Genomic DNA, 27,601 nt, shown 5'->3' on the forward strand with positions numbered 1-27,601 from the left:
AGATTGGTGCCGCTTTTGGAGGCAACAAGAGTACTGGATGGTAAGTCGTGATTTACAATTACACATTGATCACATTGATAAATACTGATGGCCCAGGGGTCGAGAATCTGGAGGCGATGCTTGGAAGCAGTACGTAAGATGGAGTGCCTGCACTGTTAACTATTCTCGTGAAGCACCCCTGGCCCAGGGTGTCGTCTTCCCGGCCGCAAAGTGGGAGGTTTGATTTCGTCTATCACAGTCCGCTCACACAATGTCGGCCTTCCAAGCGCCCATAAGGTCTTGACACGCCAGGGTAGTGCACATTAGCTTCATGGTTGCTTACATTGCGCACAATTTACATCGATGTATGTTTGAACCGAAGCCGCGCACCACCGTCAGCGCGACATGTCCACCATGGAAGTCACTTCATTACTATTGCTAAGCCCTAGGCTTGCTCTGGCTATCTCAACTCCAGTTTGAACTAATCACAATGCAGCGTCAACACGCACCCACTTCCTATAATGATGTGATGTGAGTCGTGATATTGGCCTCCTTAGCCCGATATTCCCGGCCGCTTGGTACGAACAAGTGGAACCCACCGATATTCCGAGATAAGCCACCAAGGAACTGAAAAGATCGAGGTCTACTGGAGGCGGGATTACCCTACGTTGTGAGGTTATTCATGGACAAGTGAGGATTAAGCAGAAGCAACATCATTCCTCAGCCTTGGATAAGGCATAAGCAAAAGTTCGACAACTAAGCCCTCTTGAGCGATTCTGGCGCATTGGCTCAATCCAGGGCACGGTGTCGCTCAATTCCAACCCACAGTTCCTGATGCCTTCTTTGGCATCTAAATTCATCCCAGCAGCAACATTCTGTACAGCATTCTGACGGATTTTCGCAAAGGTGTCCCTGTCAATGGACACACAGGCCAGCATTTTTTCCTTCCGAGGGGCACTAACGTCAGGGTGGCTTTTGATGCATTCTTGTGCCTTCCTTAGGTGCAATTGGAGACCGGTCGCTTGATTGAAGACTGCTTCAGTCGTCACTATCACCTCTTTCGTATTTGGGGAGTCATGAACATTATTATCGCACTATCGCCCGCTCAAACGTTCCCATGCGGCAACAGACGTGACATGACCCAATGGCCACACCCTGGCGCTGCCCTGCCGGTAGTCTCTGGGGTCTACGAATATCATGTCTCTCCGCACTCTTCTCGGCTCAAGTCAGGGCTTTCACTTATTGTCATCTCGCTACCCGGGTTGTCATTGGGCTGCGCTCGGTGACGCAAGGACGCCTATACCGCTTACTGCCTCGATTACTGCGAACCGAGATCCCGAGAGAGGTCCTTCGCAAGTACTGCTATATTCTCCCGGAGCTCGCAAGTAATAACGATCCGCAAAAAGCACACTGCCAATTTCCCTTTCACGATGGAGTTGTGCTCTTAGACATTTTCCAGGGGTCTACTGAGTGTCTCCCGTCATGACCCAGGACGGCACCCACATACAGTGCAGGCAGCCCTCGGCTGACCCACCGCATTCACGGTTCGGATGGGATACTTGCGGCCAATCCGAACGTTATTCACACCGCTGTGGCATTCGGATGTCGTCATCATGCTGCACTGGCATGCTCGTGCTCTCGATTAGGCGTAGAACAAAGCCAAATTGTGAATAAACTCCCTATGCTTCTGCCCACCACCGTGTATCACCAAGCTGCTTGGGGCCGTGGCTTTCCCTAGTCGACACATTCCATCATTATGTCTTGACGTAAAAACCCAGCGCTAGTAACTACGAGGCACCCGGCGAACACGTTCCAAGCAAACGAAGGTCAGGGGAACGATGCTCCCCGATCAGATGGAACAACGCCGCAGATGTTGGTCCGTTCTGCTCCCAAGCATGCCTGGGAATTTGCAGTCCATCATATGGTAGTCCCTTCGTTTGTACGTCTGTAGGAACATAACTGCTCCCATCTTGCAGCACATCAACTCAGGCGATAAATCGATAGAACCCACCGGGTACGGCAGGACCCTTAGAAGGAAGAACGAATGGGGATGGCTTTGGGGATGGGAGTCGAAACCCACAAGTCGAAGTGATAATTCAGTATCAAACTAATTGCAGGTAGTGGAATGTCAAAGAGACGGGGCAATTGCACGTTCCCCAGCCACTTCGGTAGAATGCGATAAATTCGACGATGGCGCCTTCACAGACCACTTTGTCATCGAAAGAAGCAACAGGTTCGCCAGAAAGTTGCCAATTCTGGGTTCCTTGTGCCTCGGCGCTGACAACATTTTCTTCATCAGGCAAAGACCTCCAAGCCGAGGTGGGCCGGAGTCTTTGGGTCCACGACTGGGCTGCTTTTGCCGAATGGCCGGATCCGATGTTGGCCATTTCCCACGGGGTGACGATTTCTCTGCGGAAAAGAAAATCTGACCCCTTTGTCTCGCAAGCTCGGCCAATCAGTCTATAGGACAATAGCTCAAGTTCTCTGGCGGGAAGCTCGGCTTGCAATGCCACTCTCAACATGGTCGGCAGGATCGCAATACAATATGCGTGTGTGGGTATCATTCTAAACTCCGTGACTGTCCCTGTTGGCACATGACGGAGTATAACGGGATACACTGTATGCGAACAAGGCTGCACCTCCCATCTTTCTGGCCTCCCTTTTGCATATATATTGTTTGTTTGTCATAGAGGCTGGAGTCCTGCCTACCATATGCATACGGGTGATCGTGGTTCCTGAAGTCCACTGAGCAAATTGCATTCGGGTGGCCGTGGGAATTTGAGAGTTACTAAGCACTTGTTTTACGGCCACACGCATGGTAGCCCCCAAGAAGTGACATGGTTGTCACCGTATGGTCGCAGCGAATGCTCATCAGCAGAGGAGAAGCGGAGTGCTGCTCACACCTGATGCTAATGATTTGCGGAAGGAACTATGTCTGGGACGTTTCAAGAACGAGTAGAATTCATGGGGTCATATGTACATTTGCTGGGATATCGATAACCGGTGGAATATAGTTTCGGGGCTATTCACGGCGGCTTTGTGGACAACCGGACATTTCATCTTAGTATCTGAAAATGGAAGCTCCGCCTTCCATTATCTTTGAAGTCCAGTCGTCCCCAACCTACGGCGACCCCCATGGCTGCTGCCTCGATAGGACGTGGTTCAGTGTCCATGGGCTATTTTATGTTGACGTAAACTGGTTGATGGGGAAGCATTATAGGGACTGTGGTATATTTTCCACGCAGCTTCCTCTGAGGCGAAACCCACCATACGGAACAGCAATCTAGCACAACAATCGCAGCAGTGGACCTCATCACCGCATTTTACCTCGTAATGCTGGGGACCTTATGCACACATTACTCCAGAAATGTGCAGTTAGGGGTAAGCCGTTGAGTTCAGGCCAGTGGTCCTCACAACAGAGGCGCTTCATTGTGGGCTTTGTCCACCCCCAGCTGCCTCCTCTCTCCTCCAGAGATTCAGAGCCCTAATAAATCACTAACGAATCTTCCTAGGAATGCCGCCACTGAATATGCTGCTGTGCATGGCTCCGTTGACCTAGTAAGAGGAATATGATCCAATACTTTGGAACCCCCCCATTTCGAGTCATTATTTTGATGCTTTCCCTCGCAGATGGCCGCAGCAGCTTACGTTCTGCTCGATGTGCAATACCTCCATGGCTTCAAATGGCTGCGTTCCGTTGGAAACGCGGGAAAGGATGTGTCTGATGACAACCTTTGTCCCCGTAAATAAACGTAACGAATCCACGCCTTCCGTCGCCCCTATCTAACCTACATTCAGCATTCTCTTCCAGAAGCGACGCGCGAATATGGAGCTTTGGTCTCTGCTATTACAATGATATAGCGCAATATCAATGTGTCGGTTCTTTTCCCTGGCGTTTGCGATAGTCGTACTTCTGGGGAGATCAAAAGTAAGGACTTCTCATCACTGAAATTCCATGTCGATAGTCTCCCCTCTATGTCTTCCAGCGATTCACTAGTGTACCATGCACGTGAGTGTATCTCTGCGCGGTGTTTATGCATACGTGAAAAGACTATCTACTGGCTGCGAAACTTCCCGGTTCCATTCTGTATCTCGCCCTGTTGGTAATCTTTCGTGCATATGCCTCAAGACGGTCATAGGAAAAATGTTGGCTTTCTTTATTTTTTTTGGCTTTTCTATGGCTAATGTATTCTCAGAGTGATCTTCGTAGGATGTGCAACGACCCCAAGGCCCAATCCTTGTCGAGAAACGGACTACATACAACAGAGGCACTACTGCAAGTTAAGGGTATGTGAGAAGGACAAATCGACAACCGGATCCTGCATGCTGAACCACGAAGCCGATTGGTTGCAAGGCACCGCCTAACCAAGTCGAGGCTTGTCGATGGCGGCATAAATCAATGCAACGCGATATATGATGCACGGAGAAACTGAGAAACAGTAGGCCTTTGGTAGCGTCGATGACGATAGGTTAGAGCTTTTATTATGTGTCTTCCTCCGATTTCAGTGAGCGCCGAGCGTCTTTCGGGAACCGACGAAAGAACCATGCGCCATGAGAGAAGTCAAAACTAGGAAGGGGACAATTGAGAGACAGGACAACAAGGTCGGCCACGGAATGCTTACTGTCCTCGATAATCTACGGCACCGATATCAAAAGTGCCCGACGTTAGGGGTCCATCGTGCAGACATTTGTTTCGAGGATAAAGCCCATCGTAAGTAGGATCAGCCTTGCAGTTACGCAAGATCAAAAGCTTTGGCATTTCTCCTGGTCGACAGAGCAGAGGATTCAAGGCCTTCCAAACGTCGGATGGTTTCTTGAGCCGAGTCATGTAATTTGATGGAAGCACGCCTTGCGGGTAGATATATCTCAAGTTCATGGCTGATGTTGATATGTTAACGAAGCGAGGAGTGATGCGTCTTGCAAAGCATGCATCCCTAGGGGAAGAGGGTTGAAGTGCATAAGGGTCAAGCAAGGACACGTGGACATGGACAGTGAGATCGCGGAGAGGACTAGTGAGGCGTTAAGGAGGCCGATCTAGTAGCACGACAAAATCACATACCAGCGGCCGGCTTGATATGCATACACTAGTGATTCCAATTGTGCGTCGTTCTCGGGGGAACTGGTCATAAAAGACTGAATGTTGGCTTTTCGACTGTGCGCCGCAGCACTAGCACGTACAAAACCATTGACCAACAGGATCCGTCACCCTTTCGCGCTGTCATCGCATGTATGTAGGTAAATGGGGGGCTGGCAACCACTGGAGTCTCCTTTTCCTTCAGCAGAAGACTATCTCTTTCGTCCAGTAATGGGTAATATGCGGGCCAATCCAGTTCAGGCCGTTGCAAGTTCTGTGCTGAAATGGGCTTTCAGTGCAGGGCCGGATGCAGCAGTACTCGAACAGTCGTACTTGCTAAACACCACATACACATCGTGGGGTGTGGGACTGTCAGAGGACCAGACACAGCAGCGCGACCCAATGGGAAGGGAGTGACCAAATCTTCCGGATGTCCATGCGACGGAGTTTAAATACTCTCGGGGCCAATACAGAGAAACAACTCCGCCGCATCTCACATGCGGCACCAGGGTTCTGAACTCTTGAAAGCACACGCCTCTTTTACCTACGCTCGTTAATAGAGCTAAAACTCCCTCTCCTGATGACACCCAAAGACACCCATGTTCAAGCAGAGTGAGGCGGTTCGTTGCTAGGGACACACATCTGGAGTTCATTACAACCATCGCTTCCGCCTCATTCAAAGTGTCCCAAAGTGGGTAACCAGGGGAGCGCTTCCTTGTATCGTGGAAGCAAAAATAGCTAAACATCCTTGCACGATATAGGGTGAGCAAAAGTGGCGATGTGTGAACGGAATGCTCGGGAACAGGCAAGCTTAATCTGAGGTCGCTTGTTCCAATGAGCATTGGATGGTCAAAACACGAACAGCTTCACAAGTCGCGATGCCCCCGTGTGTGGCAGGCAGGTGACCAGCCTCTCTTTAGGGGGCAGACGTGTGTGGCGCGTGCGCAACACGATACCAACCACCCAGTCAGATTTGTTGAATGACTGCTACAACCCTTCAATTTCCCGAACATAGTGCCTAATGCAGAAGATCCCGTAACCTGCCTGCAACAAGAACCGTCCCGTGTCTGTCCCCACATGCATGACAGTCCAACAAGGGAATTGGCTCACTTGTTGAAGGTAGAGTTGATCATCATTTGCATCACCCTTGTTGCCATGACATTTCTGGCCGTCCCTTGGCTTTCCATAAAGTGAGTGTGGAAGCCACTAGTGTTCCAGAAGCCTTGGATGGTGCTGCAGACTATACAAGGTGGCCCAGAGGAGCGAAAGGGACGCATTGTTCTCGGGGACAATCTAGTTGTCTACGAGCGCACAAGCCGGGCCAACAAAGAGAATACACAGAAACATAAACGCTTAGAGTGGCTTGTGTCTTCCCTGAAGGCCAGATCATCACCAATAAAAGCAGGCGGGAGTATCGATACCTGACAGCTCGATGTTGTTTCGACGTCGGACTGTCTCGGCTCGAGCCAAATAAACGTCAACTTGTTCTCAGGGAAGCCCGCAATGAATGGACGGTTTGGTTTTAGTGATTACGGTAGGTTGCCATTCCCCCAAATGGACAAGAAAATGGTCGAATTTATAGAATATTATTTACTACATAGACCGTCAAGTGTATCGTATATAAATAGTGGCCAAAAAAGACACCCGTCACGAGACCATGGGGTGGCGTGGCTAGAAACATAATCATGGGACGAGATCCTTGACAACGACAATGATTAAGGGATAAGAAACAGAAGAGGGGACAGGGCTTGGAATTGGAAGGTGTGAACCACGGATTGAGGCACAATCACATGAAGTAAGCTGAGACGCAAGCGATGAGTGTCAGGCGAGGCTTGCGCCCAATCGTACTCACTATGCATTGTGCGGCTATGTCACTAAGGATGCACTTCCCGTGAATCTGAGCTTTCTTTATTGGCAAGCACGATACGTCCCGCATGCCGATCCGTATTTGCCTATTATCCTCCACTTCAATAGCCCAACACCACATATGATATGATTCCCACTCAGTATCGTCGCAACACATGTCGTTAGCCGAGCAGGACCACCGGGGAACGATGACAAGGCCATGAGGTTGCCGCTTTGCTTCCCCCAGACCTGACCAGTTATGACAAAAGACATTGAGATATCGATCGCGCTGGGGCAAGTGCATACTGAGAGATCGACTCGCACCGGCGCCATCACTACTTTATTCTGTTATCGCCTGCGTTGCGCAGTGTTAAATTCTTAGTGATCTCACTCTCAATACCCACTTGACAGGCAAAACATCTACTACAACAACTCCAGTGAGGGGCAGCCAGCAGTCGATGGTCCTTGTCGATGAGCCAAGGCCCAAACCACGCCCTGCAAGCAAACGCACACAGAAACGCTATTGATCATGATGCAGCTCAACATCGAAGATCGATGTACCAGTTCCTCCATTGGATAGACTGGAACGGATGAAAGGGTTGGAGCCTTACTAGAGAATAATTGGGAAGCGAGACTGCCAGAATAAATGACACCAGGCCAACTTCCGAGGTGAGCATCAAGGATGTCAGACAGTGAGCGCCTGACCGTCGAGAAACGGCAGTGAAGGATACCAGCGGTATGGAGGAGAAGGCCCCTCTCAAGGCACGAGCTGTCAGGATTACGAGTATCTCCCTTGAAGCATCCGCTGGCCACACCGAGCAATGTTGGAAGAGGCGGGGAGCGGAGAATCGGAGAGTCGAGGTTTGGTGGGTTATGCCTAAATAGACGTTCAAATACTGCCTTACAACGAATACGATCAATTGTGTCCGCCTTCATGTTGGGATGAGGAGCAAATCAGGAGCCAAGGCGTCTGAATTTGAGAGCATGAGTTCCAGCCATACCTCAACCACCAATTTACTAATTAGGGTGCTAACGAGTTTGGATGGGGCTGGCGTGTAGAGGGACTTCATATAACAGTACGAAAGCGCATCGTTGGCGGCGTGGCGGTTTCAAACACAATGGCCAGCTTCTCCAGCTTCTCCTGTAGGCGCAATGCCACTAGTAGTAGAGCCTCTCTGGATGCTATGCCAACAAGACCTACCCTTTATTCCTAACATCCTTCACACTATACGTTAGCCTTACGATTATATGTGTTTGCGAGCTAAGGTTTCCTTTTTTAAATCTCTCGCCTCCCTTTCGTTTGTGGTACCTATAGTATGTAATCCAGGAGAGCGCAGAGAAGGAAGCGAGCGGGTTATCACACAGAAAGGGCGAGGGAACAAAGCCACTACTAGTGCAATACTAATAGTGTCGCAGCCAATGAAGTAGGTAGGTTACCAGCCCCTATTGGAAGGGCCTTGCGTCCATGAAGGGATGGCCAGCCGCTAATCGGTAGGCCCGAGAATTAGGAAGTCGAACGGAGAAAAGGCAGCCTGAGGCACGCCGCAGGCCACCCCGGCGGACACTCCAGCGCCCGACATTAGACAGTGGTGGATCCTTCTTATTACCCCGCGGCCTCGTTATGTCGTGGTAGTGCGGCCATCCCGTTTAATATAATACACTATAGTGTGCATGAGGGGATCGTCTCTACGCTGGCATAGTAGGGAGTCTCTGGATTATAATGTCGGGTTTGGGATCCTCGAGTGTCTTAAAATAGAATGGTCGTCTCTCTCCTTCGGTGTTTCCCAGTTCCTCTCCTGCGTCCTTCCCGTGCAGGCCCGAAACGGCAGTCCCCGACGCTCTCACGGGCACCTCAACCAGACCCTCGACAACTTCCTATGGCACGTCAAGTCGAAAATTAGAGCCGTCAGACACCTGCTCATCTTCTTCAACATGCACAGGATTTTCCTCGCACTGGTACTCTCGTGCTCAAGTCCAGGTGCCAAAATTGGCGAACACGAAGTCCGCGAAAAAGCCCCCCACGATTCGCAATCTAGACGTTTCAACAGTGAGGAAAACCTGCGGAACGGAGTATGGGGCGATTGATGTGGAGTGACAGAAATTAAGGGCATAACAGGTCGACGTCTAGACGGAGGGGCCACAGAGCCACTTCGCATGGATGGACGCCAAATTGAACGTGGCATCCTCTGGGCAGGATTAGAGATGCTGATTGGACACGAACACTATTATGTACGCTGAATTAATAGTAGAAGCTCTATGCTATTGGTCCGCAGGCTCCAACAGACATGCCATACGCGATGGGGTGAAAAAAAAAACTTCCTAGATAGCTCTAGTTGATCAGGTGGCAAAAACTTGTCTATCCCCGTACTTGATTACTAAGTTGATTGTGTGAATGACTGGCTGATCAATCGGAAATGCCGAAACTCTGGTTTCGAAGCGACAGTGCTGTTGCAAAGAAACGCATTCTCCAATGGATAGACTCAAGTTAACAGTCAACGACTTCAAGCCATTGAAAAGATCGAAGCATGGGACCAACTATTATCCAGTAGCCCACAGAGCGAGATCGAGAACATCCGAAATCTACCAGGAAGATCCTCAGCCACTGATTGCAGCGACTTTGTGCTGGTTCTACTGATGACAAGATCGCGCGATGATATGTAATTCCTATCATTACAATAACGACGGCTTGTTGTACGTATGTTTCTGCGCGCTAGCGATTCAATGGTTCTTTGTTGCCGTAAAGGCGTGTCTAAGCTCTGGCTGGAAAGAGTATCGGGCACATTCATCAGCCATTGAATATATAAAGTGGCCCGCCTATCTATATTTATGCCAGGCTAGATACCGACTAATAGACGCTGACCCGGGACCTCTTCTGCTGGTGTCCTACTCTCGCTCTCTTTGGCAGTACGTTCGTGCCCAATCGTGAGGCCCTCTGACAGCGTAAGATATCCAGGCCGTCTATCCCGAGATGGGTCGGCTAATGGAAAGAGGTGTGTATTCGGCGAAATTAATCTCCGTGTAAAGTGATCTGACGTACAACAGTCCCAAACCAAAGTCCGTGTCAGATAGTAGGTTACATACGATGCGCAGGTATGGAGAGGCACTACTGCAAAGTAAGGGTATACGAGGGAGACAAAGTGGACATCGGATCCTATCTATCAATCCACAAAACTAATATCAGTTGTAAGGTACCGGCCGGTGGCGGAGGTAAAGTGGTACAGTGCGGTGGGTGAAGCACAGGAGAATCGGGGGCTGGCAGACTTTCTGTAACGTCTGCACAGGAGCCTTCACTCGGCTTTCTCCCGTTTCTGTGAGCGCGAAGCACCTTTCGGGAGGTGACGAAAGAACCATGCGCCGTGAGAGAAATCAAAGCTGAGAAAAGATGCAATTGAGAGGCGGGTAAAAAATGATTGGACGATTCGGTAGACGCTTACTGTCCACGATAATCTATGGCGCCAACATCAAAAGTGCCTGAGGTCAAGGGGTCACCGTGAAGACATTTGTTTCGAGGATAAAGTCCATCGTAAGTAGGATCAGCCTTGCAGTCACGCAAGATCAGAAGCTTTGGCATCTCCGCTGGCCGGCAGAGGAGAGGATTCAAAGCCTTCCAAACGTCGGATGGTTTTCGGAGTCGGGTCATGTAATTCGATGGAACGACACCTTTCGGGTAGATATATCTCAAGTTCTCGGCCGAAGTCGACATGTTCACAAAGTGAGGTGAGGTGTGTCTTGTGAAACATGCGTCCTCAGCGGAAGAAGGTTGAGGGATATAGGGATCAAATAAGGACACGTGGACGTGGACGGTGAGATCGCGAAGAGGACTGGCGAATCCGTCACGGAAAGTCGATGTAATAGCCAGGCCAAAACTACATACCTGCGACCGGCTTGATATGCGTATACCAATGATTCCAACTGTGCGTCATTCTCGGGAGAACTGGTCACAAAAAAACTCAACGTTGGGGGGATTTGAGCGTTATGCTACCAGCGCTAAAGCACGTACAAGAGCATTGACCAACGGGAACCATCGCTTCTTCGCGCTGTCATCGCATGTACGTAGGTGAATGGGGGGTTGGAAATTGTTGGAAGCTCCCTTTCCCTCAGCAGAAAACAATCCCTTTCGTCCAGCAGAGGATAGTGTGCTGACCAAATCAGTTCGGGGCGCTGTAAGTTTTGTGCTGGAATGGACTTTTCAGTGTACGTCGAGATGTAGTGGTGAGCGGACAGTCGTACTTGCTACGCACCACATACACATCGTAAAGTAGAAGGAACTATCAGAGAGCAGGAGGACGTAGTGGCGCGATTTAATTGGAAGGAAGAAACCTAGATCTTCCGATGCCCACGCGGACGAGATTTAAATACTCTCAGGCCCAATACAAAAGGCCCCGCTGCAATGGGTATCTCCATGTAGTGCAAACCTCCTCTGCGAATCCACAACAACCCTTTCACCTGGGCCTGTTACCGGAGCCGAATTCCACCCCTTGAAGGCCTACCGTGACCCATTGCTCAACCAGAACGATTCGGTTCGTTGCCAGGGGTACACCCACTGGTTCAATCACAACCGTCGCTCGGCGTTATATTGAGCGTCCCAAAATGGGCGACAGGGGCGCTTTGGGTGGTGTCACAAGGTGGTAGCAAAAACTAATTACGGATACTCGCGACATATAGAGTGAAGTTTGCGACAGTATAGGATGAAGCACGAGAGGCTATTGCGTGAAACGAGATTTCGGGAAGAGGCTAGGGCTAATGCGGGGGTCGCTTATTCCAGAGAGCGACCCCCCATGGTACAATTTACCTGTAACTGTACAGGTTGCGATGCTCCGGAGCCGTGATGTGCTACTCGGATGCGTGGCATGGTCTGACGGCGAGGTCTACCTAGGCCTATTGGTATATTCATCGGGAGATTATGATGACCCTGAAGTCCCCCTGGTCTGACAGCCAGCGCAGCCGAGCCGATGACTGCATTCTGACTCTTCTCACCATTGCATACACGACAAGTCCATCAAGGGAATTGGTTTCCCTCGTCAACGCGAGAATTAATCATTATGTTGCCCTTGTTACCATGACATCTTGGCTGGCTCTCAGCTAGCAAGCGAATACGGTGCAAGCAGTAGAAGCTCCAAAAGCGTGGGGATCCCGATAGCGCTGCATGTTTGCCAACCCAAGTGAGGAGAGCGGACCCAACACGTTCTTTAGGTCAAGTTCAGTGTTCGGTTGGGCACACAAGGTGTTGCGCTGTTTACGGGCATACGGTTTTGACAAAGAACGAGAGTGAGCGGGGACACAAGCACTAACAATAGCCTATGTCCCCCCCCAGGTAGCGAGAACAGCACTGATAGGCCCCGGCGGTAATGAATCAGTATTGAACCTTCGTTCGACGTCGATACCGTTCTCGGCTCGGGCCAAATAAGCATCAACAAATTTTGACAACTCGATAGCCTGATATGATTTGAGTCTCATGATTAGTAGTTGCGTGATCACAGTTGCACACGAGTAAGATTACAAGTACTGTCATTTATTCGTACACTAGGAATTATAAAATTGTAAATATTTATTAAGTACAGAAAGCAATCCAGCGGACCCATCCATAAATAGTAACCAAGAAATACGAAATTTACCGGTAGGAAGTGGCTACCAGCATCTACCTCTAACCTCTACCTCATAACAGGTGAGCCAATGCACCCGTGCGATGTGGGGTCGATCACGAACGCTGAGCTCATGGCTGTTACTGGTCATGGTTAGGACTCAGGTGGGAGTTGTAACTGTGTGATGATATGCTCCACTGGCATTCACTCCGACGTGAGGTGCTGGATAAGCGGTCATCTCAACGTCTCTGGGGGACGTAGGCTCCTCCTGGCTAGTAGTTCCTTTGAACCCGAAGCGCCTGCCTGTCCAGAGCCAGAGAATGACGTTGAGGGCACCACTAGAGGAAAAGATGGCAGAAGTGAGGATCGTCCAACCATGACCTGGTCGGTGACCCGAGGCCCGGAATTGGAGGAAACGGATTACGGATTGAGGTGCAACCACTATGAAATAAACTTTGATATGGAAAAAAAAAGAGATGAGTCTAAAGGGTCAGACTGTGCAAGGACGATTACACGTACCGATAGGATACCATCCCATAGCTATCGCATTCCGCTTCATAACGGGGTCATCAAAGTTATTGGACGCATCACGTCGCCATTTGTATGCAATTCTGCCATATGCCACTATCGCCACTATGACGGCAAACCACATCCAAGCATATTCACTTGCTGAAAAAAAAAATCAAGGTTCAGTATTGGAACGCACGACAACTGGGATTGGGCCATATGTACCGATTCGTAGTGGGCCATTATGCCTCTCGTTAAGAATCCAACACCACAGTCTGAATGCAGGATCAGATACTATATATGTGTGTGTGGGACAATGCACACAAGTGATTCTCACCCGGTATCGCCATAATATGGATGGCGTGAGGAAGCAGGAATCGATATCATCAGAAGGAGGAAGAGGGCGATTACGAAAATCGACACTGCCATAAATTTCTTCGCGCCTCGCTCCCCCAACAACTCATTGTGGAAGACTTGGAGGTAGGTCAACACCGCGATTGCGATGGTGAACCACGCTGAAGGACAAGTTCCGTTGAAGGATTTGATACCGGATTAGAGGTCGACTACGCACCGACACCATCGTTGCCGAGTTGTTTCATCACTGCTTGTGCCGTGCAGTATGATCCTTCGGTGATTTCGCCCTGGAATGCCCACTTGACGGACAAGATATTTGATATACCTTGACTAGAGCAAACCTGGTGAGTGCGGGTCTGTGACTGCCATCGATGAGATAAGACTTACATCACATCTAAAAAGATGGCGCACAGAAACAACACCGATATGGGTTGAAGTTTTGAGTCGGGATCCCCGGCGCGTCTGTACTTCAATTTGTATGCTTTTCTCTACAGGGTGTAACAGTAAAGTATGAAAGTTCAATGTCCGGAACGGGCGCAAGAACTAAATAAGAGTCTCACCAGAGTGTAGATGAGAAGTGAGGCTGCCAGGGTGAATGATACTAGGCCAATTTCTGATATGAGCTTCAAAGGATGTTAGACAATAACTAGGCGCCCGAGACTGCCAGGTGAAAAAAATCTCACAAGAACACCAGCGCGGAGAGGAAAGCTCCTCTCAAGACAAAATTCATCAGGATTCCGAGGATCGCGCTTTGAGCATTTGGTAGCCATGATGTGCCGGGTGCTGGAGGAGCAAAACAAGGGAGGAGATTCGCTGGCAGAAGGTAGTTTATAAAGTGCAATAGCCGTTCCAGCTCTCAGGGATTGAATATCAAATGCTAGGATAGGCCAACTGCCCAATTTGTACCCTATCCTTGCCCGTTTGCGGCCACGGCACAAATCCCTCTCACCAGCTGGCGCAATTGACTCCTTTCAATGAATGCGGGACATCTGGGCTTCTTTTCAATTGAAGCAAGGCACCCTCCACCGGACCTCTCCTCCGTATCTGCTGTTCGACAACTCGCACGTCCTGGTCTACTCTTTCCTTAGCAGGGCGAAAGCTTCCCGTCGGGCGCCAGCGGTGCATACATCCCTATTACGAATCTCATTCGCCGCATCATTGGCAGAACCGTTGGTCACCCTTGAGGCTGTGTTGCCCACCTGTCAATCCCTGATAAAGGCGAGGCACCGCCATCCATCCATCCTCCTGAGGGCACAACGTGCTGTGTTGGCCATGAACTTCTAGCTTTCTTACGCAGTCGGTTATTTCACAAATGGCATGTACCTGCGTGCAATCATTGGACGCGCGGGCATAAGCGCCGTTGTTGACAATATGGTCCCGGCGATCCAAGAACCGGGCTTATTCAATTTCCGATGATGGAGCGTTCACTAAGCGACACCACTTCCTCCGCTCCCATCAATGTCGAAGTCCAAGAGAGTGCATGTAGGACTTGATAGAAGCTTTCTCCGCAGTATATCCGCAGATCCCGTTGTCCTCAACATCGACAGCAATGATTCTAGTTTCGTACCCAGCTCTTGTTGGAAGACTGTTCTGCTGCAAGTGCACCTTGATTCCAATCATGTACATTTCTATTGGGCCAATTTTGGTATCGTTGCAGTTACTCGGCCGCCAGGATCTATTCTTGGGACACGGGGATGCGGCGTTCACTGCCTTCTATGCTTTGGGCTTTGGTTTTACCACCCCCCATCGCACAGCATGACCACTAAAAGCGGCTCAACTGCCAGCTTGGCGCCCCAAGTAGGCGCAGTTGGGCACAAGACCGACTTGAGAGCTGGCGGCTTTCGCGGCTCTGGATTTTATGGGAACACCCCCTGATCGGGGGGTCGAATTCAGTTAATTTGTTTCATCAAATTATGTAATATGCCATTCCTTCTAGATTTCATCTGACAGATCGAAGCCAATGGCGCATGCCCCATGTTATCAGCACGGCTTCAGTCCCTCATTCCTACGCGCAAGATGTGGCCTAGACAACCTCGGTGGCAAGATAAAGCTTATCGCTGAGTTTGGATTGGCTCGGAATCAACCGGAGGAACCAAAGGACATGTGGGGTTTGCCGTGGCCTCTACCAAGATTCAGCACATCTGTACCGAGTGTGAGGGGTCACTATCGGGATCAGGGGTTACGGATAGGTATTGGGATGGCAGCTGATGGATAGGATTTAATAGCAGAGTGCTTTGGGAAGTTGCACCTGTGCGATGCCAATCGTTCGTGTCGTCACCTTCTTCCTCTTCCTGTGGGCGATCTGGAGAGAATCCGAAACGTCTACCAGTCCGGAACCAGAGAAGGGCATTGAGGGCTCCTCCTGAGGCAAAAATGACAGAAGACAGAACCGTCCAACCATGTCCTATCGGGCGAGATGCCTGGAACTGATGGAAACGAATGATGGATTGGGGTGTGACGACAATGAAATAAACTTGGAACGGCGAACATGAATCTTCTGAGGCAAGGGTTTTTACAAGGTGAGCGCACTCACCAACAGGGTACCATCCCATAGCAATGGCCTTTCGCTTCATATCAGGGTAGTCGAAGTTAAGAGACGCCTGACGTTGCCACTTGTACACAATCGTACCATAGGTGAGCATCGTGACTAGGATGGCAAGCCACATCCAGGCATATTCACTTCCTAAAAAAAACCTAAATTTCAACACTACTAAGCGCAGCGCTTACGCAGTCCCTGTGTGTACCGATTCGCAGTATCCCGTTACCCCCGCCCTTAACAATCCAACACCACATCCTAGAATGGCGGGATGAGATAAAATGATGTGATGTGGCACAACGTTGATCCTCCCCTGTATTACCATAATACGGATGGTGAGTAGAAGCAGGAATCGACACTCTTGCAAATATCTTTGCACATTGCATCCCAAACCAGTCTTGATAGACAGCCTGGAAGAATGTCAACAGTGCAATCGCGATGGTGAACCAGGCTGAAGGACAAGTACACCTTTTGAGAGGTCACGATATCGACGGCTGGAGATCAGATGGATCGAGTGCATACCGACACCATCATTCCCGATTTGCTTCATCACCGCCTGGGCTGTACAGTACTCATCCTCGACAACCTCGCCCAAGAAAGCCCACCTGACGGACAAAATATTCGATGCTCCTTGACTATCATAGCAAACCCAGTGTAGTAGTGTCAGTTGGGCAGCTAACACTGCCTTTCAGCGATTAAGCTCAAGACCCACATCATGTCTAAGAAAATGGCCCACAGAAATAGCACCGATACAGGCTGGAACCCAACTCGATCATCGAAGATGGACATACGAATGCCTCTACACGTGCGATACTTCTTGTACGCATGTCGCTAGAACACAAATTGAAAGTATCACTCAATGGATCAGAACAGACGAAAACGAAAGGGCAGGTGCTTCACCAGTGAGTAAATGAGGAGCGAGGCTGCCGAAACGAATGACAGTAGGCCAACTGACGAGATCGACTTCCGAGAGAGATATCAGACAGTAAACTCCCGGCGGTCAAGAAATTGCCCCCCACAAGAATGCCAACGCGGAGAGGAAAGTTTGTCTTAAAGCAGAAGTCGTCAGGATTGCGTGGATCGTCCTTCAAGCATTTGCTAGCCATAGCGTGCACTGGGGGAGGGGAAGGAGGAAAGGGATTCCAGAAACTATTGGAAGGAGTTCGCTGTTTCCTCATCCTTGCAAGCTCAAATCCAGTCCAGAAGTTGCGCCGATCCAGGTTCACACACGCGAAATCCGCGCGCGCGCGCTCTCTCTCTTTGTGAGAACCGCGCTTGTGCATGCTCTGCTGGCTTCTCTCCACGCGTTACTCACGCTTTAAGGACATTCCAGATGCATAATTGCGCCCTGTATAGGTCCTATCTCAGATTCACATAGGCGCGACTTTGACAACTCGCGATGTGTTGGCTTGATGGCTTATACCTCTTTCCCAGTCGGATTCCGCCTCGGGTTCTGAGGGGATACCGATTTGATACTAGAGAGAGAGAGGACGAAGAATGCAACGCAAGCGACCTCGAGTCGCACATAGTCGCAGATGATTACGAACAATGGTTGACCTTCGCGAGCGAATACCTCGACGCAGTGATTTGGGATGTACGTCACGAGGCTCAGGCTCTGTGGAGCTAGGAGGACAAGTATCTTGGTTCTTCGGACGTATCATGACGCGCTTGAGTGGCTGGAGAATCGTCCCTCCAGCGCCAAACACCCTGTGCAAACTCCTCTCTTAGGGGCTCTTAACCAAGTCTATATCCACTATCGCGTCAACGTCCAATCCCGGACGCGTTGAACTTGGAGACGCCTTCATAGCGGGCAGCGCGGCGAGATGGGGCTATGCGTCGGATGAGACTTGGGAGACCCATATCTATCATGCATGGACAGCCAACATTTGCATGCTTCAGCATATTACGTCCCGAGGCAGATCAAGAAATAGAATGAAGTCAAACGGCCTAAACTGGCAAACAATTACATAAGATGGACCGCTACTCCGTAGCGGGCCCTGCAAATTTAGGCCCCACTCTGTGCACAGGGTCCTCTGTAACCTAGGGTCCTTTTTTCCCATTCTGACCATACCACAATAGAATTTCGGCTCACTCCGCTACAATGCAACTCAGGCCACAAAGACCATCCACCTCACACTGCATCACCACGTCCGACTTCTTACTATGGCTTCCTCTGATTTCGGTCAGTCTCTGTCTATCCCTTCTGATCCGCTCTCTCAACCGTCCATGGACCATCTACCTCACGCTGCCTTTGCGAATCAACCGTGTCTGTACAGACTATGGCTTCCTCTAACTTGAGTGAGTCTGTGTACATCTCTTCTGATCCACTCTTTCAACCGTACATGCAGATTTGTGGATGTACTCCAGTTCTACCCGACTGCGTGATATTACACCAACAACGTGGTTCAGCCCATGTCTTAGTATGGGGATCGGTGCGTAATGACGTCTGACCCACCGCAGCTATAGAGGGTGACAGCTTCAAACAGAATTTTGAGACGAACAAAGCATGGTTGGGATTCATTGAGCATGAGGGGAGTGGGGTTCCCCATGTTCATGTGTGCCTCCAAGTGAGCCCCCGTCGCAATGAGTGTTCGATGACCTCCACCAATGACGGATAGCGCGCAACCCCAGTGATGCGCATTACGTTCCACTTCGCACACTTTCAGATCGGGACGCCTGTGTCCACGGTGTGTGTCCGAGCCAAGGATGTGGGCACTTGTCTCTGATCAACCTTCGAATCCAATAGATAGTTTTCTTTTGAGTCAAATGTACTTCAAAAGTATATACACATAGCTTCCCAGCGGGATTTCCGAAAAGCGAAATGTAAACAATGTGGAGATTGCTGAATGATCAAACCAACGCGGAATGAGTAGCGGGTACTTGCCGCGCCAGGCGGCGTCCACCAGTTATTCATTATTATGTATAATCGAGAACCTCGACGCAGTTGAGCTATTTTCCGTACCACAGGGCCTCAACTCAGAAGCTGGTAGGATCGCAGCTGAAGCGTAAGCAGGTGACCAGAATAGTTGAAAGTGGAGTCGCTTAGTGCTATGTCGAACGCCAGCATGGAGTAAATTCAGGTTAGTGTACTAGGGTTGTGGTACGTCGACACGCCAAATGCGACGCGTTTGCCAATGCGACGGCGTTTGCCGAGCCGACCACAGAGCGGAAGCAAAATGATCAAACATCCCAGCACGTGGCCTTGCGGAATGGTTTGTTTTCATTTTAGTTATCTTGTACTTACTGCGAGCGAAAAACGAAATATCGGGGAAAAGTTGTTGCGCTGCCAGCGTTCTTCTTATGGATTAGGAGGCACTGCCAGCTATTTGCAAATTTGCTTGGCCTTGACAACCCAAGTTGAACACAAACAATGACCAACAATGTCATGCCCCTCGTTTCATTGGTTGCCCATGCGTGCAGGTAGTTGAAAGTTGGTCTGCATGTAAGTAGGCAACTCGAAGGGGGGATTTGGGGAAAGACAATAGTTTTGAGTCTGGCACGGCCCAACATTCCCTATGCCTTCTCCCATTCCAATTTCATAATCGGTTCGTTGCTACCTATCCATCTCGCTAGAAGCGGTATGCCATTTCGAGATTCAACAAACTCCTAACTCACGCTCACGCAGATTCTACATCCCTCGTGAATGAAGGACACATGCAATGACTCTAACGCCTCCTGAGACCACTGAATCCGCCTCAACGCTGACTCTAACAGGCTCCTACTCCTCTGTTGACACGTTGTTGACAGGAAGTGCTGCGTTTTCCTCATTGAGAACTCAATGAGTATGTAAATACGGCAAGGTCCTTTTTGCCAATTTGAGGCACAACTTTTCCTCGATATTCCGTTTTTCGCAGTAATTCGGGACCCACCCCAGTCCACAGTATAAAGCTTACGCTCAACTTGTATTTGGCGTGCTTGTGCCTGCACTCGACCGGATCCGATGGCAACCGCTCTTATCAACGTCCTTCTTGCCCACAAAGTTTATTCAGCACCCATCCCCCCTCACAATATGACTTCTTTCGTATCTGATGGTTGCAACGATCTCCGGAATTGCCGAACGATGTGGGGCATTGTCTATAGCTGTCTCCTTACCGTGTTTGCTTGCATTTGGACGGCAGTGCACCCAAATGTTCCAAAGCCTGGTGATGGTATCTGGTCGCTTGCATCGCGCGTTAGCTTGACGATGGTTTCATTGGTTTTACCGGAGGCTATTCTGGCGTTTGCATGGCGCCAATTCTTGATGTCTTGGAGAATATCAAAAAAATGCGAGATGGTTGGAGGTGCGTCCTGAATTTGGGAAATGGACGAGGCGCTGACGTGTACTTGTCACAAGGATGGACACTGACGCATTCATATTTTGTCGTCATGGGTGGTTTCTTCGACGAGTCGAAAGGAAGACCGGTGGGCCCGAACGACTTGCAGCGATACCCCAGCATAATTAGAAATGCTGCGATAACGAAGAAGAAAATTCTTGACAGAAGTAAAGGCGATGGGTTTTCCAAATTTATCATTGTCGTTCAACTACTATGGTTTATCACTCAACATATCGGACGATGGGCGGGCCATTTACACAGATCGCAACTCGAGACAATGACGCTGGCGTATGCGGCATTAAGTCTCTTTGTCTATGTGTTGTGGTGGTATAAACCCGTTAACATTCAACTCCCAATCGATGTGACGCCAGAGTCTCATTCCGTTCCTCCGACTTCCGAAGCAAATGTCGATCAACTATCACCCAAAATGGACCTTGACGCAGATCCGATATCCCCCATGTCTAGGCTGGGATTCTTGTTCATAGTGGCAGCCACTGGGATGATCTTTGGGGGAATCCATTGTCTTGCATGGTCGTTTCCCTTTCCGACGCGCACGGAAATAATTCTATGGCGGGTTTCAGCGATATATATCACAGTCGCTCCTGTCTTTGTAGTGTTGGGCGAAGGGCGTAATGCTGCCTTCCGGGGCTTCGAGTATCACTCGCCGTGGGTTATGGCGAGCAATACTCGAAGCGGCGTGGTACTGTCCACTGAGTGGACAGTACCACTTATTTTACCTGTTTACGTCGCTGCGCGGATTATTTTATTTGTTCTTACCTTCACATCTTTGCGTTCTCCTCCACTTGATCTATACCAGACCCCGTCTTGGTCATCATTTCTCCCACATTTTGGATAGCTGTGCATGTGCAAGCGCTTCTGGTCAAAATCATTAGAACCTAGCGTACTACGCTCAGTTTCGTTGTATGTGAACTGAGGGCTCTATAAGCAAGGCGCTTTGAATAACGCACAAGCATTGGGTACAAGAATGGAAAATGAAGCCGCAACAGTAACACCAAACGTCAGCTGTCACATGCGGATATCTCGACACCGAACAAAAATTGTGCTTTATTGCAGGGCAGCCCAATGTTGATGAAGATCGCTGCATGTATCACGCTAGGTAAATAATCATATGAACATACAGTTCACGTATCACGGACTTGAGCATATCTAGGTTCTAAGTAACTAATTGGTCCAACTCAACGTCTTCGGGACGAGGCTGGTTACGCTCTAGCTCCTGGACTCGCAAGCTAAACCCGAAGCGTCTACCTGTCCAGAGCCAGAAAATGACGTTGAGGGCACCACCCGAGGAAAAGATAGCAGAAGTAAGGATCGTCCATCCATGGCGTGTCTGGCTAGCCTGGAATTGAAGCAAACGAAGTACGGATTGAGGTGCAACCACAACGAAATAAACTAATACAGGAAAAGTGTATGAGGGTTGACTGTGCGGGACGGTTATACGTACCAATAGGATACCATCCCATAGCCTTCGCATCCCGCCTCATAACGGGGTTGTAAGAGTTATTAGCCGCTTCTAGCAGCCATTTGTACGCAATTATGCCATAAGCGACTAGTGTCACTGAGACGGCAAGCCACGTCCAAGCATTTTCACTTGCTGCAAAATCAAATTTCGATATTAGAGGGCACGATACTTGTATGAGTCCCTACGTACCGATCCAGAATCGCGAATTTTCCTTCCTCTTGACAATCCAACACCACAATCTGAATGCAGATTAGATAATATAAGTGATGAGGCGCAGGTCGTCCTCACCCAGTGTCGCCATAATATGGATAGAGGGTGGCAGCAGGAATCAACACCATGATAAAGATGAATAAGGAAATGAAGCCAATTGATGCTGCCATAAATATTTTCTGGCCTCGCACCCCAATGAAACCGGGGTGAAAAACTTGGAGGTAGGTCAACACCACGATTGCGATGGTGAACCATGCTGGGGACAAGTGCCTTTGAGGGATTTGATGTCAGTTTAGAGGTTAAATACGCACCGACGCCGTCATTGCCGATTTGTCTCATCACTGCTTGCGCCGTGCAGTACGATCCTTCGGTAACTTCACCCTCGAGTGCCCACTTGACGGACATGACATTTGATGTGCCTTGACTGGGGCAACCCGGTGAGTGTCTGTGACCGTCGTGGATAAGATAACACTTACATTGCGTTTAAAGAGAGGGCGAACAGAAATAACACTGACATGGGCTGGACTTCATATTCAAGGCCTTCGGGATGGACTCTGTGTCCTGGTACCTACAGGGTGCGCAAAAACAATGACTCAATGTCCGGAACGGGTGCAAGGACTAGAGTCTCACCAGAAAGTAAATGAGAAGCGAGGTTGCCAGGGTGAATGACACTAGGCCAATTTCTGAGACGAGCTTCAAAGAATGTGAGACTGCAGCTAAGCGCCCGACTAGAAGGGAAATCTCACAAGAATACCAGCGCGGAGAGGAAAGTTCCTTTGAAGACAGAATTCATCAGGATTCCCAGGATCGGGGTATGAGCATTCGCTAGCCATGTGGGGTAGTGTGTTGGGTGAGCGGACCAAGGGAGAGATGTGAGGCTTGAGGACGCAGTTTTGTAGGACTAGCTACTTACACTTCAGGGTTGGCGATTGTTGTTGTTGTACTCTATTTTGTTACCCCGCGGTTGCGTTTGTACGTGGCAGTGCGGCTAGGGTTGGGATTCGCCAACTCGAACTGCCTGATGCAGTTACTTCGCTGGTCCATCTCCGTCGCTGTCGGTGACTTGCACGTCCTGGTCTGCTCTTTCCTTAGCGGGGCGAAAGCTCCCGTCGGCGCCGGCGGTGCATGCGTCCCTACCATGATCTCATTCGCGCATCTTTGGCACACCTTGAAGCTGTGTCGATCAATCCAGTCTTCCGAGCTCCGCCATCCTCAGGGCACATTCGCTATGTTGGCCATGGACTACTTCCTTACGTAGCCCATTATTTTACAAGTTGCATAGTACGTGCGCGAGTGTAGTTGTTGGACGCACGGGCACAAGCGCACACTAGATTGGGTTGTTGCCAATATAGTCCGGCAGTCCAGCGGCCGCGCTTATTTAATTTCCGATGATGAGCGTTCACTAAGCGACATCACCTTCCTCCGCCCCCATCAGTTTCATTCTTCTCGAAGTCAAGAGTGACAACAGATTTGGAGTTGACAGCAGCTTTTTCCCTTAGATCCCCCTTAGCAATGATTCCAGTACCATACTTGGCTTACTGGAAGACTGCTCTGCTACAAATACACCTCTATTTCTCTCAAAACTCCGTGTACCATTTGTATTGGTCTGAGTTTGGTATCGTTGCTACTCGGCCAGGATCGACTGTCAGGACACGAGGATCATTCTCTAAAAGCCTAAACCTCAACACTACTAAGCACAGCGCTTGCGCAGTCCCTGTGTACCGATTTGCAATACCCCATTACTCCTTCTCTTAACAATCCAACATCACATCCTAAAATGTGTGATGTGGCTCAAGTGACCCTCACCCTGTATCGCCATCATACGGATGGTCAATAGAAGCAGGGATCGACACCATCAAAGTGATGAACAAGGCGATGAAGCAAATCGACGCTCCTGCAAATATCTTTGCGCTTTGTATCCCAAACTTGGAGGTCAAGCTCGAATCCATGTATTGATCATTGTTTACATCAGGTTAATACACTTAGCGGTCTATTTCCGTCATCTCTCGCTGGCCTAACCTTGCTTTCAACAGATAGATGACCTGGAAGAATGTTAACAGTGCAATCGCGATGGTGAACCAGGCTGAGGACAAGTACATCTTTAAGAGGCGCGATATCGAGACCGGAGATCAGCTGATCACCATCATTCCCGATCTGCTTCATGACCGCCTGGGCCGTACAGTACAAACCCTCGGCGACCTCGCTCCACCTGATGGATAAAGTATTCGATACCCCTTGACTATAGTGAGTGTCAGTTGGTAGCTAACACCTTTTAGCAATAAGGTGGGTGTCTAAGAAAATGGCACACAGAAATAACACCGATACTGGCAGGCTGGAGCCCAACTCGATCGTCGAAGATTGATATATGAATGCCTCTGCACTTGCGCTACTTCTTGTACGCATGTCGCTAGGATACAAATGAAGTATCGCTCAATGAATCAGAACGGACGAAAGGGCATCAGTGAGCAAGCGAGGAGCGAGGCCGCCAAAACGAACGACAGTAGGCCAACTACCGAGATCAACTTTGAGGGATATCAGACAGTAAATTCCGGGCGGTCGAGAAGTTGCTCACAAGAACGCCAGCGTGGAGAGGAAAGTTTGTCTCAAGGCAAAAGTCGTCAGGATTGCGTGGATCGTCCTTTGGGCATCTGCTAGCCATAGCGTGCAGTGGCGGAGGGTTCTAGAAACCGTTGGAGGATGTTCACTGTTCCTTACCCTGCGAGCTCAAGCATGTCTGACACGGGTGGCGCGCTAGCGGAAGCCGGAATGAAGGCGCAAGCCACAAATGCCGCCACCAACATTAACCAATAAGAAACGTTCGGCGGGAATAAACAGCTCGGATAAGAAAGCTACGCATGTACCCCAGATCAAATTGTGCCGGAAGGCTGCCAGGAAGGAGTGGCGGATAGACAAGCTTATCGTGCGGGCCTAAGAGTGGCATGAACTCCCCCAGTTCTCGTTCACTGGCTAGAGATCGCGGGCAGCACGGTGAGATGGGACTATGCGTCGGAGGGGCTTGGGAGACCCATCTATCAGGACACCATATATACATGGGAAGACCTGCTTCGGCATGTTATGTCCCGAGGCTTCCGCGATCCCGGCGGTTCAGAAATAGGACGAAGCCAAACTGGCAAACAGTTTCCCCGTGAAGATGTATCTGATAGTTGAATTCATTTTATTACAATCGAGAACGTGTTATTTTTCCGTACCTGGGCCTGACCAGCCTCTATGATAATAGCTGAAGTGATGACATTCGCCGTTGAACGCCAGCACCAGGTCAACCAGAGCGCAGGCAAATTGAAATGTTAATCTTGATTCGGAAAACACTTTCCAGCGCGTACTCCTTCGGGGGGTTTATCCGAAGATGGTTTGTATTATAGCGGAGTTGGCCGAATTTATTTGTCTTGTTGTGTCTTATCCGGAAGCGGTTTCACTACAGTTTACACGATGCAAAAATGGTCCATCAAAGAGGCAGCAATATGTGCTGGTGAATACATTAGGTAATAGTTATGCATCGCTCTGGCGAAGAAACAGTAGAAAAAAACGTCCACGAGAAATGACAGGGTAACTTGCTCCTGAAAAGAGCTGAATGTCCTACATGATAATACAATCTTTGTCCTTGTTCTTCACAGGCGGTTCAGGTGATGCCCGGCCCTCAGGATCTTCCGTACCATCAGGCACCGTGCGACCCGAAGGCCTGCCTGGTTGTGAACTACCTGAGTTACGTAACCGTTGTATCGCACGTTTGTCGCCAGCCTCTGCAGCCTTCTTATACCACTGCACGGCTCTGAAAATTAAACGTTATCAGTTAGCCGATCATGCCGTAATCCCAATCAAGCCTTACTCTGGTGGGGAAGGAGTGACGCCAACACCAACCTAAGACGCGCAACGCAGTTTGAGGTTGTGTTGGAATCATTTTGCAATGGTGAGAGACAGACCTCTGTAAAGTACCCAATGGCATATTGAGCTTTAGTGAGGCCTTGCTCAGCCGCCTTCTTGGCCCATAAGTAAGCTTCCGTGTCGGATTGAGGTAGGACGCCTGGCGAGCCGACAAGATACCAGGCGGTTAATGCGAAGCATGCATCACGGTGATTCTGCTGCGCAGCAATATTCTGTAAAGGTGCACGTCAGTACGCGCACGCCGATTAACAGTGTATGAACATGTCAAAGACGTACATAGTAATGGATTGACAATGCAGGGTCCTGGGGGCAACCAAGTTTGCCGTATTCATAACACTCACCCAGCCTGTATGCACTCGGTGCATACCCCAGCTCAGCAGCCTGTGCGAGAAGCTCCACAGAATACTCAAAGTCCACAAATACCACGTTCTCTACGCCCCGTTCATGAAGTAGCGCTAACTCGTGTAACGCATGTGGGAATTCGGCCGTAGCGTGCTCAGCAGAACGCATTAACCACTTCACACCTTCCTTAGGGCTCTTGGTCAACCCTAATTCACCATTGAGTTCCGCGATTCCGAGTCGATACATTGCACCTGGGTGCAACGCCGCCGCACTCTTCTTGTAGAATTGAACGGCCTTGCTAGATTCGCGTCGGCACCCCCAACCATTCTCGCAACACGTACCAGCCCGGTAGGCAGCATCAGGATGACCGTGCTTGGCGGCAAGAACGAATAGAGGGAATGCACGATCAAAATCTTGTCGCCCCTTCACAGTGCCAATCCCGTTCGAGTAGCAGTCAGCTAGGAAGTACTGAGACTCCGAATGTCCACGATCTGCGAGCCTTTTCAAGAGTAAAGTTGCTTCGCGTATCATATCATCTCGTTTCTCTGTGACTTTCTCAATCTCGATTTGATTTGCCGTTTTAAGGGTCGGGATGGGCAAACTCTTCACGGCGTCTAACATAAATACGGCGAATTCGTACTGAGTGCCAGGAAGGTTAGTCTTCTTCGCGTTTTCACGGTATAAGGCCAAAGTTCGCTCGTAGGAGAGGAGTGAAGCGTTATCGCCGGGTTGCAAGTGAGAATGGTCTAAGAGTGGGGGCGGAGAAGGCGTCCGTTGGAGATGATTCTGCTGGGGGCCGGCTTGAGAGGCATTGATAGGAGCAGGCGTATAGAGCTGTTGGGGATGTTGTTGTGGAAGTAGCACATTTGGTCGGGGAGGTGTGTTGGGATCCCCATAGAAATCAGCATCATCATCATCCTCACCATCGTCGTAGATATCCTCGTCGTTGTAGACGGGAGCATATTGCGCATTGTTCTGAGGTGACCCGTCTAATCTCTGGGCAGGGGCTTGTCGTGATGGAAGGTTTTCGAATGAGTCTCGGTAGTGTGATGAGTGTAGATGCTCGTCGTCATCGTCATCTCGCACTGGAATGTGGTCGGGCCTCAAGCCCCCATCAGAGGGACGAGGCTTCATGCGCCGCGACATGAGTAACCTTCCACGGACTAGATAGGGGGTGTGCGAGCTAGAGAACACTGACAAGCGCTGTCTGCAAGCCACAAACAAATCAAACTCCCCGTGTGACACGAAGTGGTCACGTTCTCCCATTACGTCGACATGTTGCGGCAGCTCAGTTACCGCTTGTGTGTCACTTGTACTTGCGAACCGCAACCCCCCTCGAGAGCCGATCAACGGCCATATATTATCTATATGGTAGCCATTGCAATCAGTTTTTCGGCCAATTTTCCCAGTGCGAGGGGAGCCGTGCACACTTAACCCGCTCTGTTGGGGCTGCCTTCCATTCTACCGTGCGCTGACCCC

The 27,601-nt window shown here is 49.8% G+C and overlaps 9 protein-coding genes across 9 annotated transcripts; 1 reads left to right on the plus strand and 8 right to left on the minus strand.

The window, feature by feature from the left end:
* Positions 1 to 4,134: 4,134 nt before the first annotated feature.
* EI90DRAFT_464840 (uncharacterized protein) lies at positions 4,135 to 5,663 on the minus strand. Its single transcript, XM_039067658.1, has 5 exons — positions 5,387 to 5,663; positions 5,158 to 5,332; positions 5,039 to 5,098; positions 4,602 to 4,988; positions 4,135 to 4,546 (listed from the first exon to the last, which is right to left on the minus strand). The coding sequence occupies exons 1-5, from the start codon at positions 5,406 to 5,408 to the stop codon at positions 4,462 to 4,464; spliced, it is 729 nt and encodes a 242-aa protein (XP_038908562.1). The 5' UTR covers positions 5,409 to 5,663; the 3' UTR covers positions 4,135 to 4,461.
* Positions 5,664 to 6,071: 408 nt separating this feature from the next.
* Positions 6,072 to 6,411, minus strand: EI90DRAFT_3090477 (uncharacterized protein). Its single transcript, XM_039062333.1, has one exon. The coding sequence runs from the start codon at positions 6,328 to 6,330 to the stop codon at positions 6,160 to 6,162; it is 171 nt and encodes a 56-aa protein (XP_038908563.1). The 5' UTR covers positions 6,331 to 6,411; the 3' UTR covers positions 6,072 to 6,159.
* A 274-nt stretch (positions 6,412 to 6,685) lies between these two features.
* EI90DRAFT_3090478 (uncharacterized protein) lies at positions 6,686 to 7,892 on the minus strand (the record flags this gene model as incomplete). The annotated part of the gene is made up of 2 exons (XM_039062334.1): positions 6,906 to 7,892; positions 6,686 to 6,853 (listed from the first exon to the last, which is right to left on the minus strand). A coding segment is annotated over exon 1 (499 nt), but the record flags the coding sequence as incomplete, so codon positions are not given.
* A 2,072-nt stretch (positions 7,893 to 9,964) lies between these two features.
* EI90DRAFT_465045 (uncharacterized protein) lies at positions 9,965 to 11,291 on the minus strand. The gene is made up of 4 exons (XM_039067659.1): positions 10,899 to 11,291; positions 10,773 to 10,832; positions 10,333 to 10,719; positions 9,965 to 10,270 (listed from the first exon to the last, which is right to left on the minus strand). Exons 1-4 carry the CDS (start codon positions 10,940 to 10,942, stop codon positions 10,186 to 10,188), a joined length of 576 nt encoding a protein of 191 aa, XP_038908565.1. The 5' UTR covers positions 10,943 to 11,291; the 3' UTR covers positions 9,965 to 10,185.
* A 1,269-nt stretch (positions 11,292 to 12,560) lies between these two features.
* Positions 12,561 to 14,215, minus strand: EI90DRAFT_465085 (uncharacterized protein). Its single transcript, XM_039067660.1, has 8 exons — positions 14,025 to 14,215; positions 13,902 to 13,964; positions 13,729 to 13,829; positions 13,559 to 13,671; positions 13,325 to 13,502; positions 13,213 to 13,262; positions 13,000 to 13,149; positions 12,561 to 12,933 (listed from the first exon to the last, which is right to left on the minus strand). The coding sequence occupies exons 1-8, from the start codon at positions 14,109 to 14,111 to the stop codon at positions 12,641 to 12,643; spliced, it is 1,035 nt and encodes a 344-aa protein (XP_038908566.1). The 5' UTR covers positions 14,112 to 14,215; the 3' UTR covers positions 12,561 to 12,640.
* Positions 14,216 to 17,276: 3,061 nt separating this feature from the next.
* Positions 17,277 to 18,727, plus strand: EI90DRAFT_3022363 (uncharacterized protein; the record flags this gene model as incomplete). The annotated part of the gene is made up of 8 exons (XM_039057763.1): positions 17,277 to 17,471; positions 17,606 to 17,784; positions 17,957 to 18,059; positions 18,154 to 18,175; positions 18,226 to 18,309; positions 18,338 to 18,444; positions 18,496 to 18,564; positions 18,671 to 18,727. The coding sequence occupies 8 exons, from the start codon at positions 17,277 to 17,279 to the stop codon at positions 18,725 to 18,727; spliced, it is 816 nt and encodes a 271-aa protein (XP_038908567.1).
* Positions 18,728 to 21,297: 2,570 nt separating this feature from the next.
* On the minus strand, positions 21,298 to 22,774 carry EI90DRAFT_3090513 (uncharacterized protein). Its single transcript, XM_039062335.1, is given in 9 exon segments — positions 21,298 to 21,358; positions 21,365 to 21,674; positions 21,739 to 21,802; positions 21,860 to 21,909; positions 21,959 to 22,136; positions 22,192 to 22,304; positions 22,357 to 22,448; positions 22,511 to 22,573; positions 22,627 to 22,774. The coding sequence occupies 8 exon segments, from the start codon at positions 22,711 to 22,713 to the stop codon at positions 21,365 to 21,367; spliced, it is 957 nt and encodes a 318-aa protein (XP_038908568.1). The 5' UTR covers positions 22,714 to 22,774; the 3' UTR covers positions 21,298 to 21,358.
* Positions 22,775 to 23,818: 1,044 nt separating this feature from the next.
* On the minus strand, positions 23,819 to 24,085 carry EI90DRAFT_3090518 (uncharacterized protein; the record flags this gene model as incomplete). The annotated part of the gene is made up of 1 exon (XM_039062336.1): positions 23,819 to 24,085. A coding segment is annotated over exon 1 (190 nt), but the record flags the coding sequence as incomplete, so codon positions are not given.
* A 1,498-nt stretch (positions 24,086 to 25,583) lies between these two features.
* EI90DRAFT_3090520 (uncharacterized protein) lies at positions 25,584 to 27,477 on the minus strand. The gene is made up of 2 exons (XM_039062337.1): positions 26,057 to 27,477; positions 25,584 to 25,992 (listed from the first exon to the last, which is right to left on the minus strand). Exons 1-2 carry the CDS (start codon positions 27,266 to 27,268, stop codon positions 25,714 to 25,716), a joined length of 1,491 nt encoding a protein of 496 aa, XP_038908570.1. The 5' UTR covers positions 27,269 to 27,477; the 3' UTR covers positions 25,584 to 25,713.
* Positions 27,478 to 27,601: the final 124 nt, after the last annotated feature.

This window comes from Cantharellus anzutake, assembly GCF_015039405.1.
Source record: "Cantharellus anzutake strain C23 chromosome Unknown EI90scaffold_152, whole genome shotgun sequence".
Classification (NCBI taxonomy): Eukaryota; Fungi; Basidiomycota; class Agaricomycetes; order Cantharellales; family Hydnaceae; genus Cantharellus; species Cantharellus anzutake.

Bases quoted from the DNA above. Each gene is read 5' to 3' on its own strand.
- EI90DRAFT_464840 (XM_039067658.1), bottom strand. From the start codon at position 5,408: ATGTGTATGTGGTGTTTAGCAA. The intron at 5,333-5,386 runs GTACGACTGTTC...AGCCCATTTCAG, and splicing joins GTGTATGTGGTGTTTAGCAA to CACAGAACTTGCAACGGCCT. The intron at 5,099-5,157 runs GTACGTGCTAGT...TTTTATGACCAG, and splicing joins TCCTGTTGGTCAATGGTTTT to TTCCCCCGAGAACGACGCAC.
- EI90DRAFT_3090477 (XM_039062333.1), bottom strand. From the start codon at position 6,330: ATGCGTCCCTTTCGCTCCTCTGGGCCACCTTGTATAGTCTGCAGCACC.
- EI90DRAFT_465045 (XM_039067659.1), bottom strand. From the start codon at position 10,942: ATGACAGCGCGAAGAAGCGATGGTTCCCGTTGGTCAATGCTCTT. The intron at 10,720-10,772 runs GTATGTAGTTTT...CGGATTCGCCAG, and splicing joins GCATATCAAGCCGGTCGCAG to TCCTCTTCGCGATCTCACCG. The intron at 10,271-10,332 runs GTAAGCGTCTAC...ATCTTTTCTCAG, and splicing joins GCCATAGATTATCGTGGACA to CTTTGATTTCTCTCACGGCG.
- EI90DRAFT_465085 (XM_039067660.1), bottom strand. From the start codon at position 14,111: ATGGCTACCAAATGCTCAAAGCGCGATCCTCGGAATCCTGATGAATTT. The intron at 13,965-14,024 runs GTGAGATTTTTT...CATCCTTTGAAG, and splicing joins CTCTCCGCGCTGGTGTTCTT to CTCATATCAGAAATTGGCCT. The intron at 13,830-13,901 runs GTGAGACTCTTA...TACACCCTGTAG, and splicing joins CACTTCTCATCTACACTCTG to AGAAAAGCATACAAATTGAA.
- EI90DRAFT_3090513 (XM_039062335.1), bottom strand. From the start codon at position 22,713: ATGGCTAGCGAATGCTCATACCCCGATCCTGGGAATCCTGATGAATTC. The intron at 22,137-22,191 runs GTGCGTATTTAA...ACTTGTCCCCAG, and splicing joins AATCGGCAATGACGGCGTCG to CATGGTTCACCATCGCAATC. The intron at 21,675-21,738 runs GTACAAATGGCT...CGGGATGCGAAG, and splicing joins GTCGCTTATGGCATAATTGC to GCTATGGGATGGTATCCTAT.
- EI90DRAFT_3090520 (XM_039062337.1), bottom strand. From the start codon at position 27,268: ATGTCGCGGCGCATGAAGCCTCGTCCCTCTGATGGGGGCTTGAGGCCC. The intron at 25,993-26,056 runs GTACGTCTTTGA...GCACCTTTACAG, and splicing joins CATTGTCAATCCATTACTAT to AATATTGCTGCGCAGCAGAA.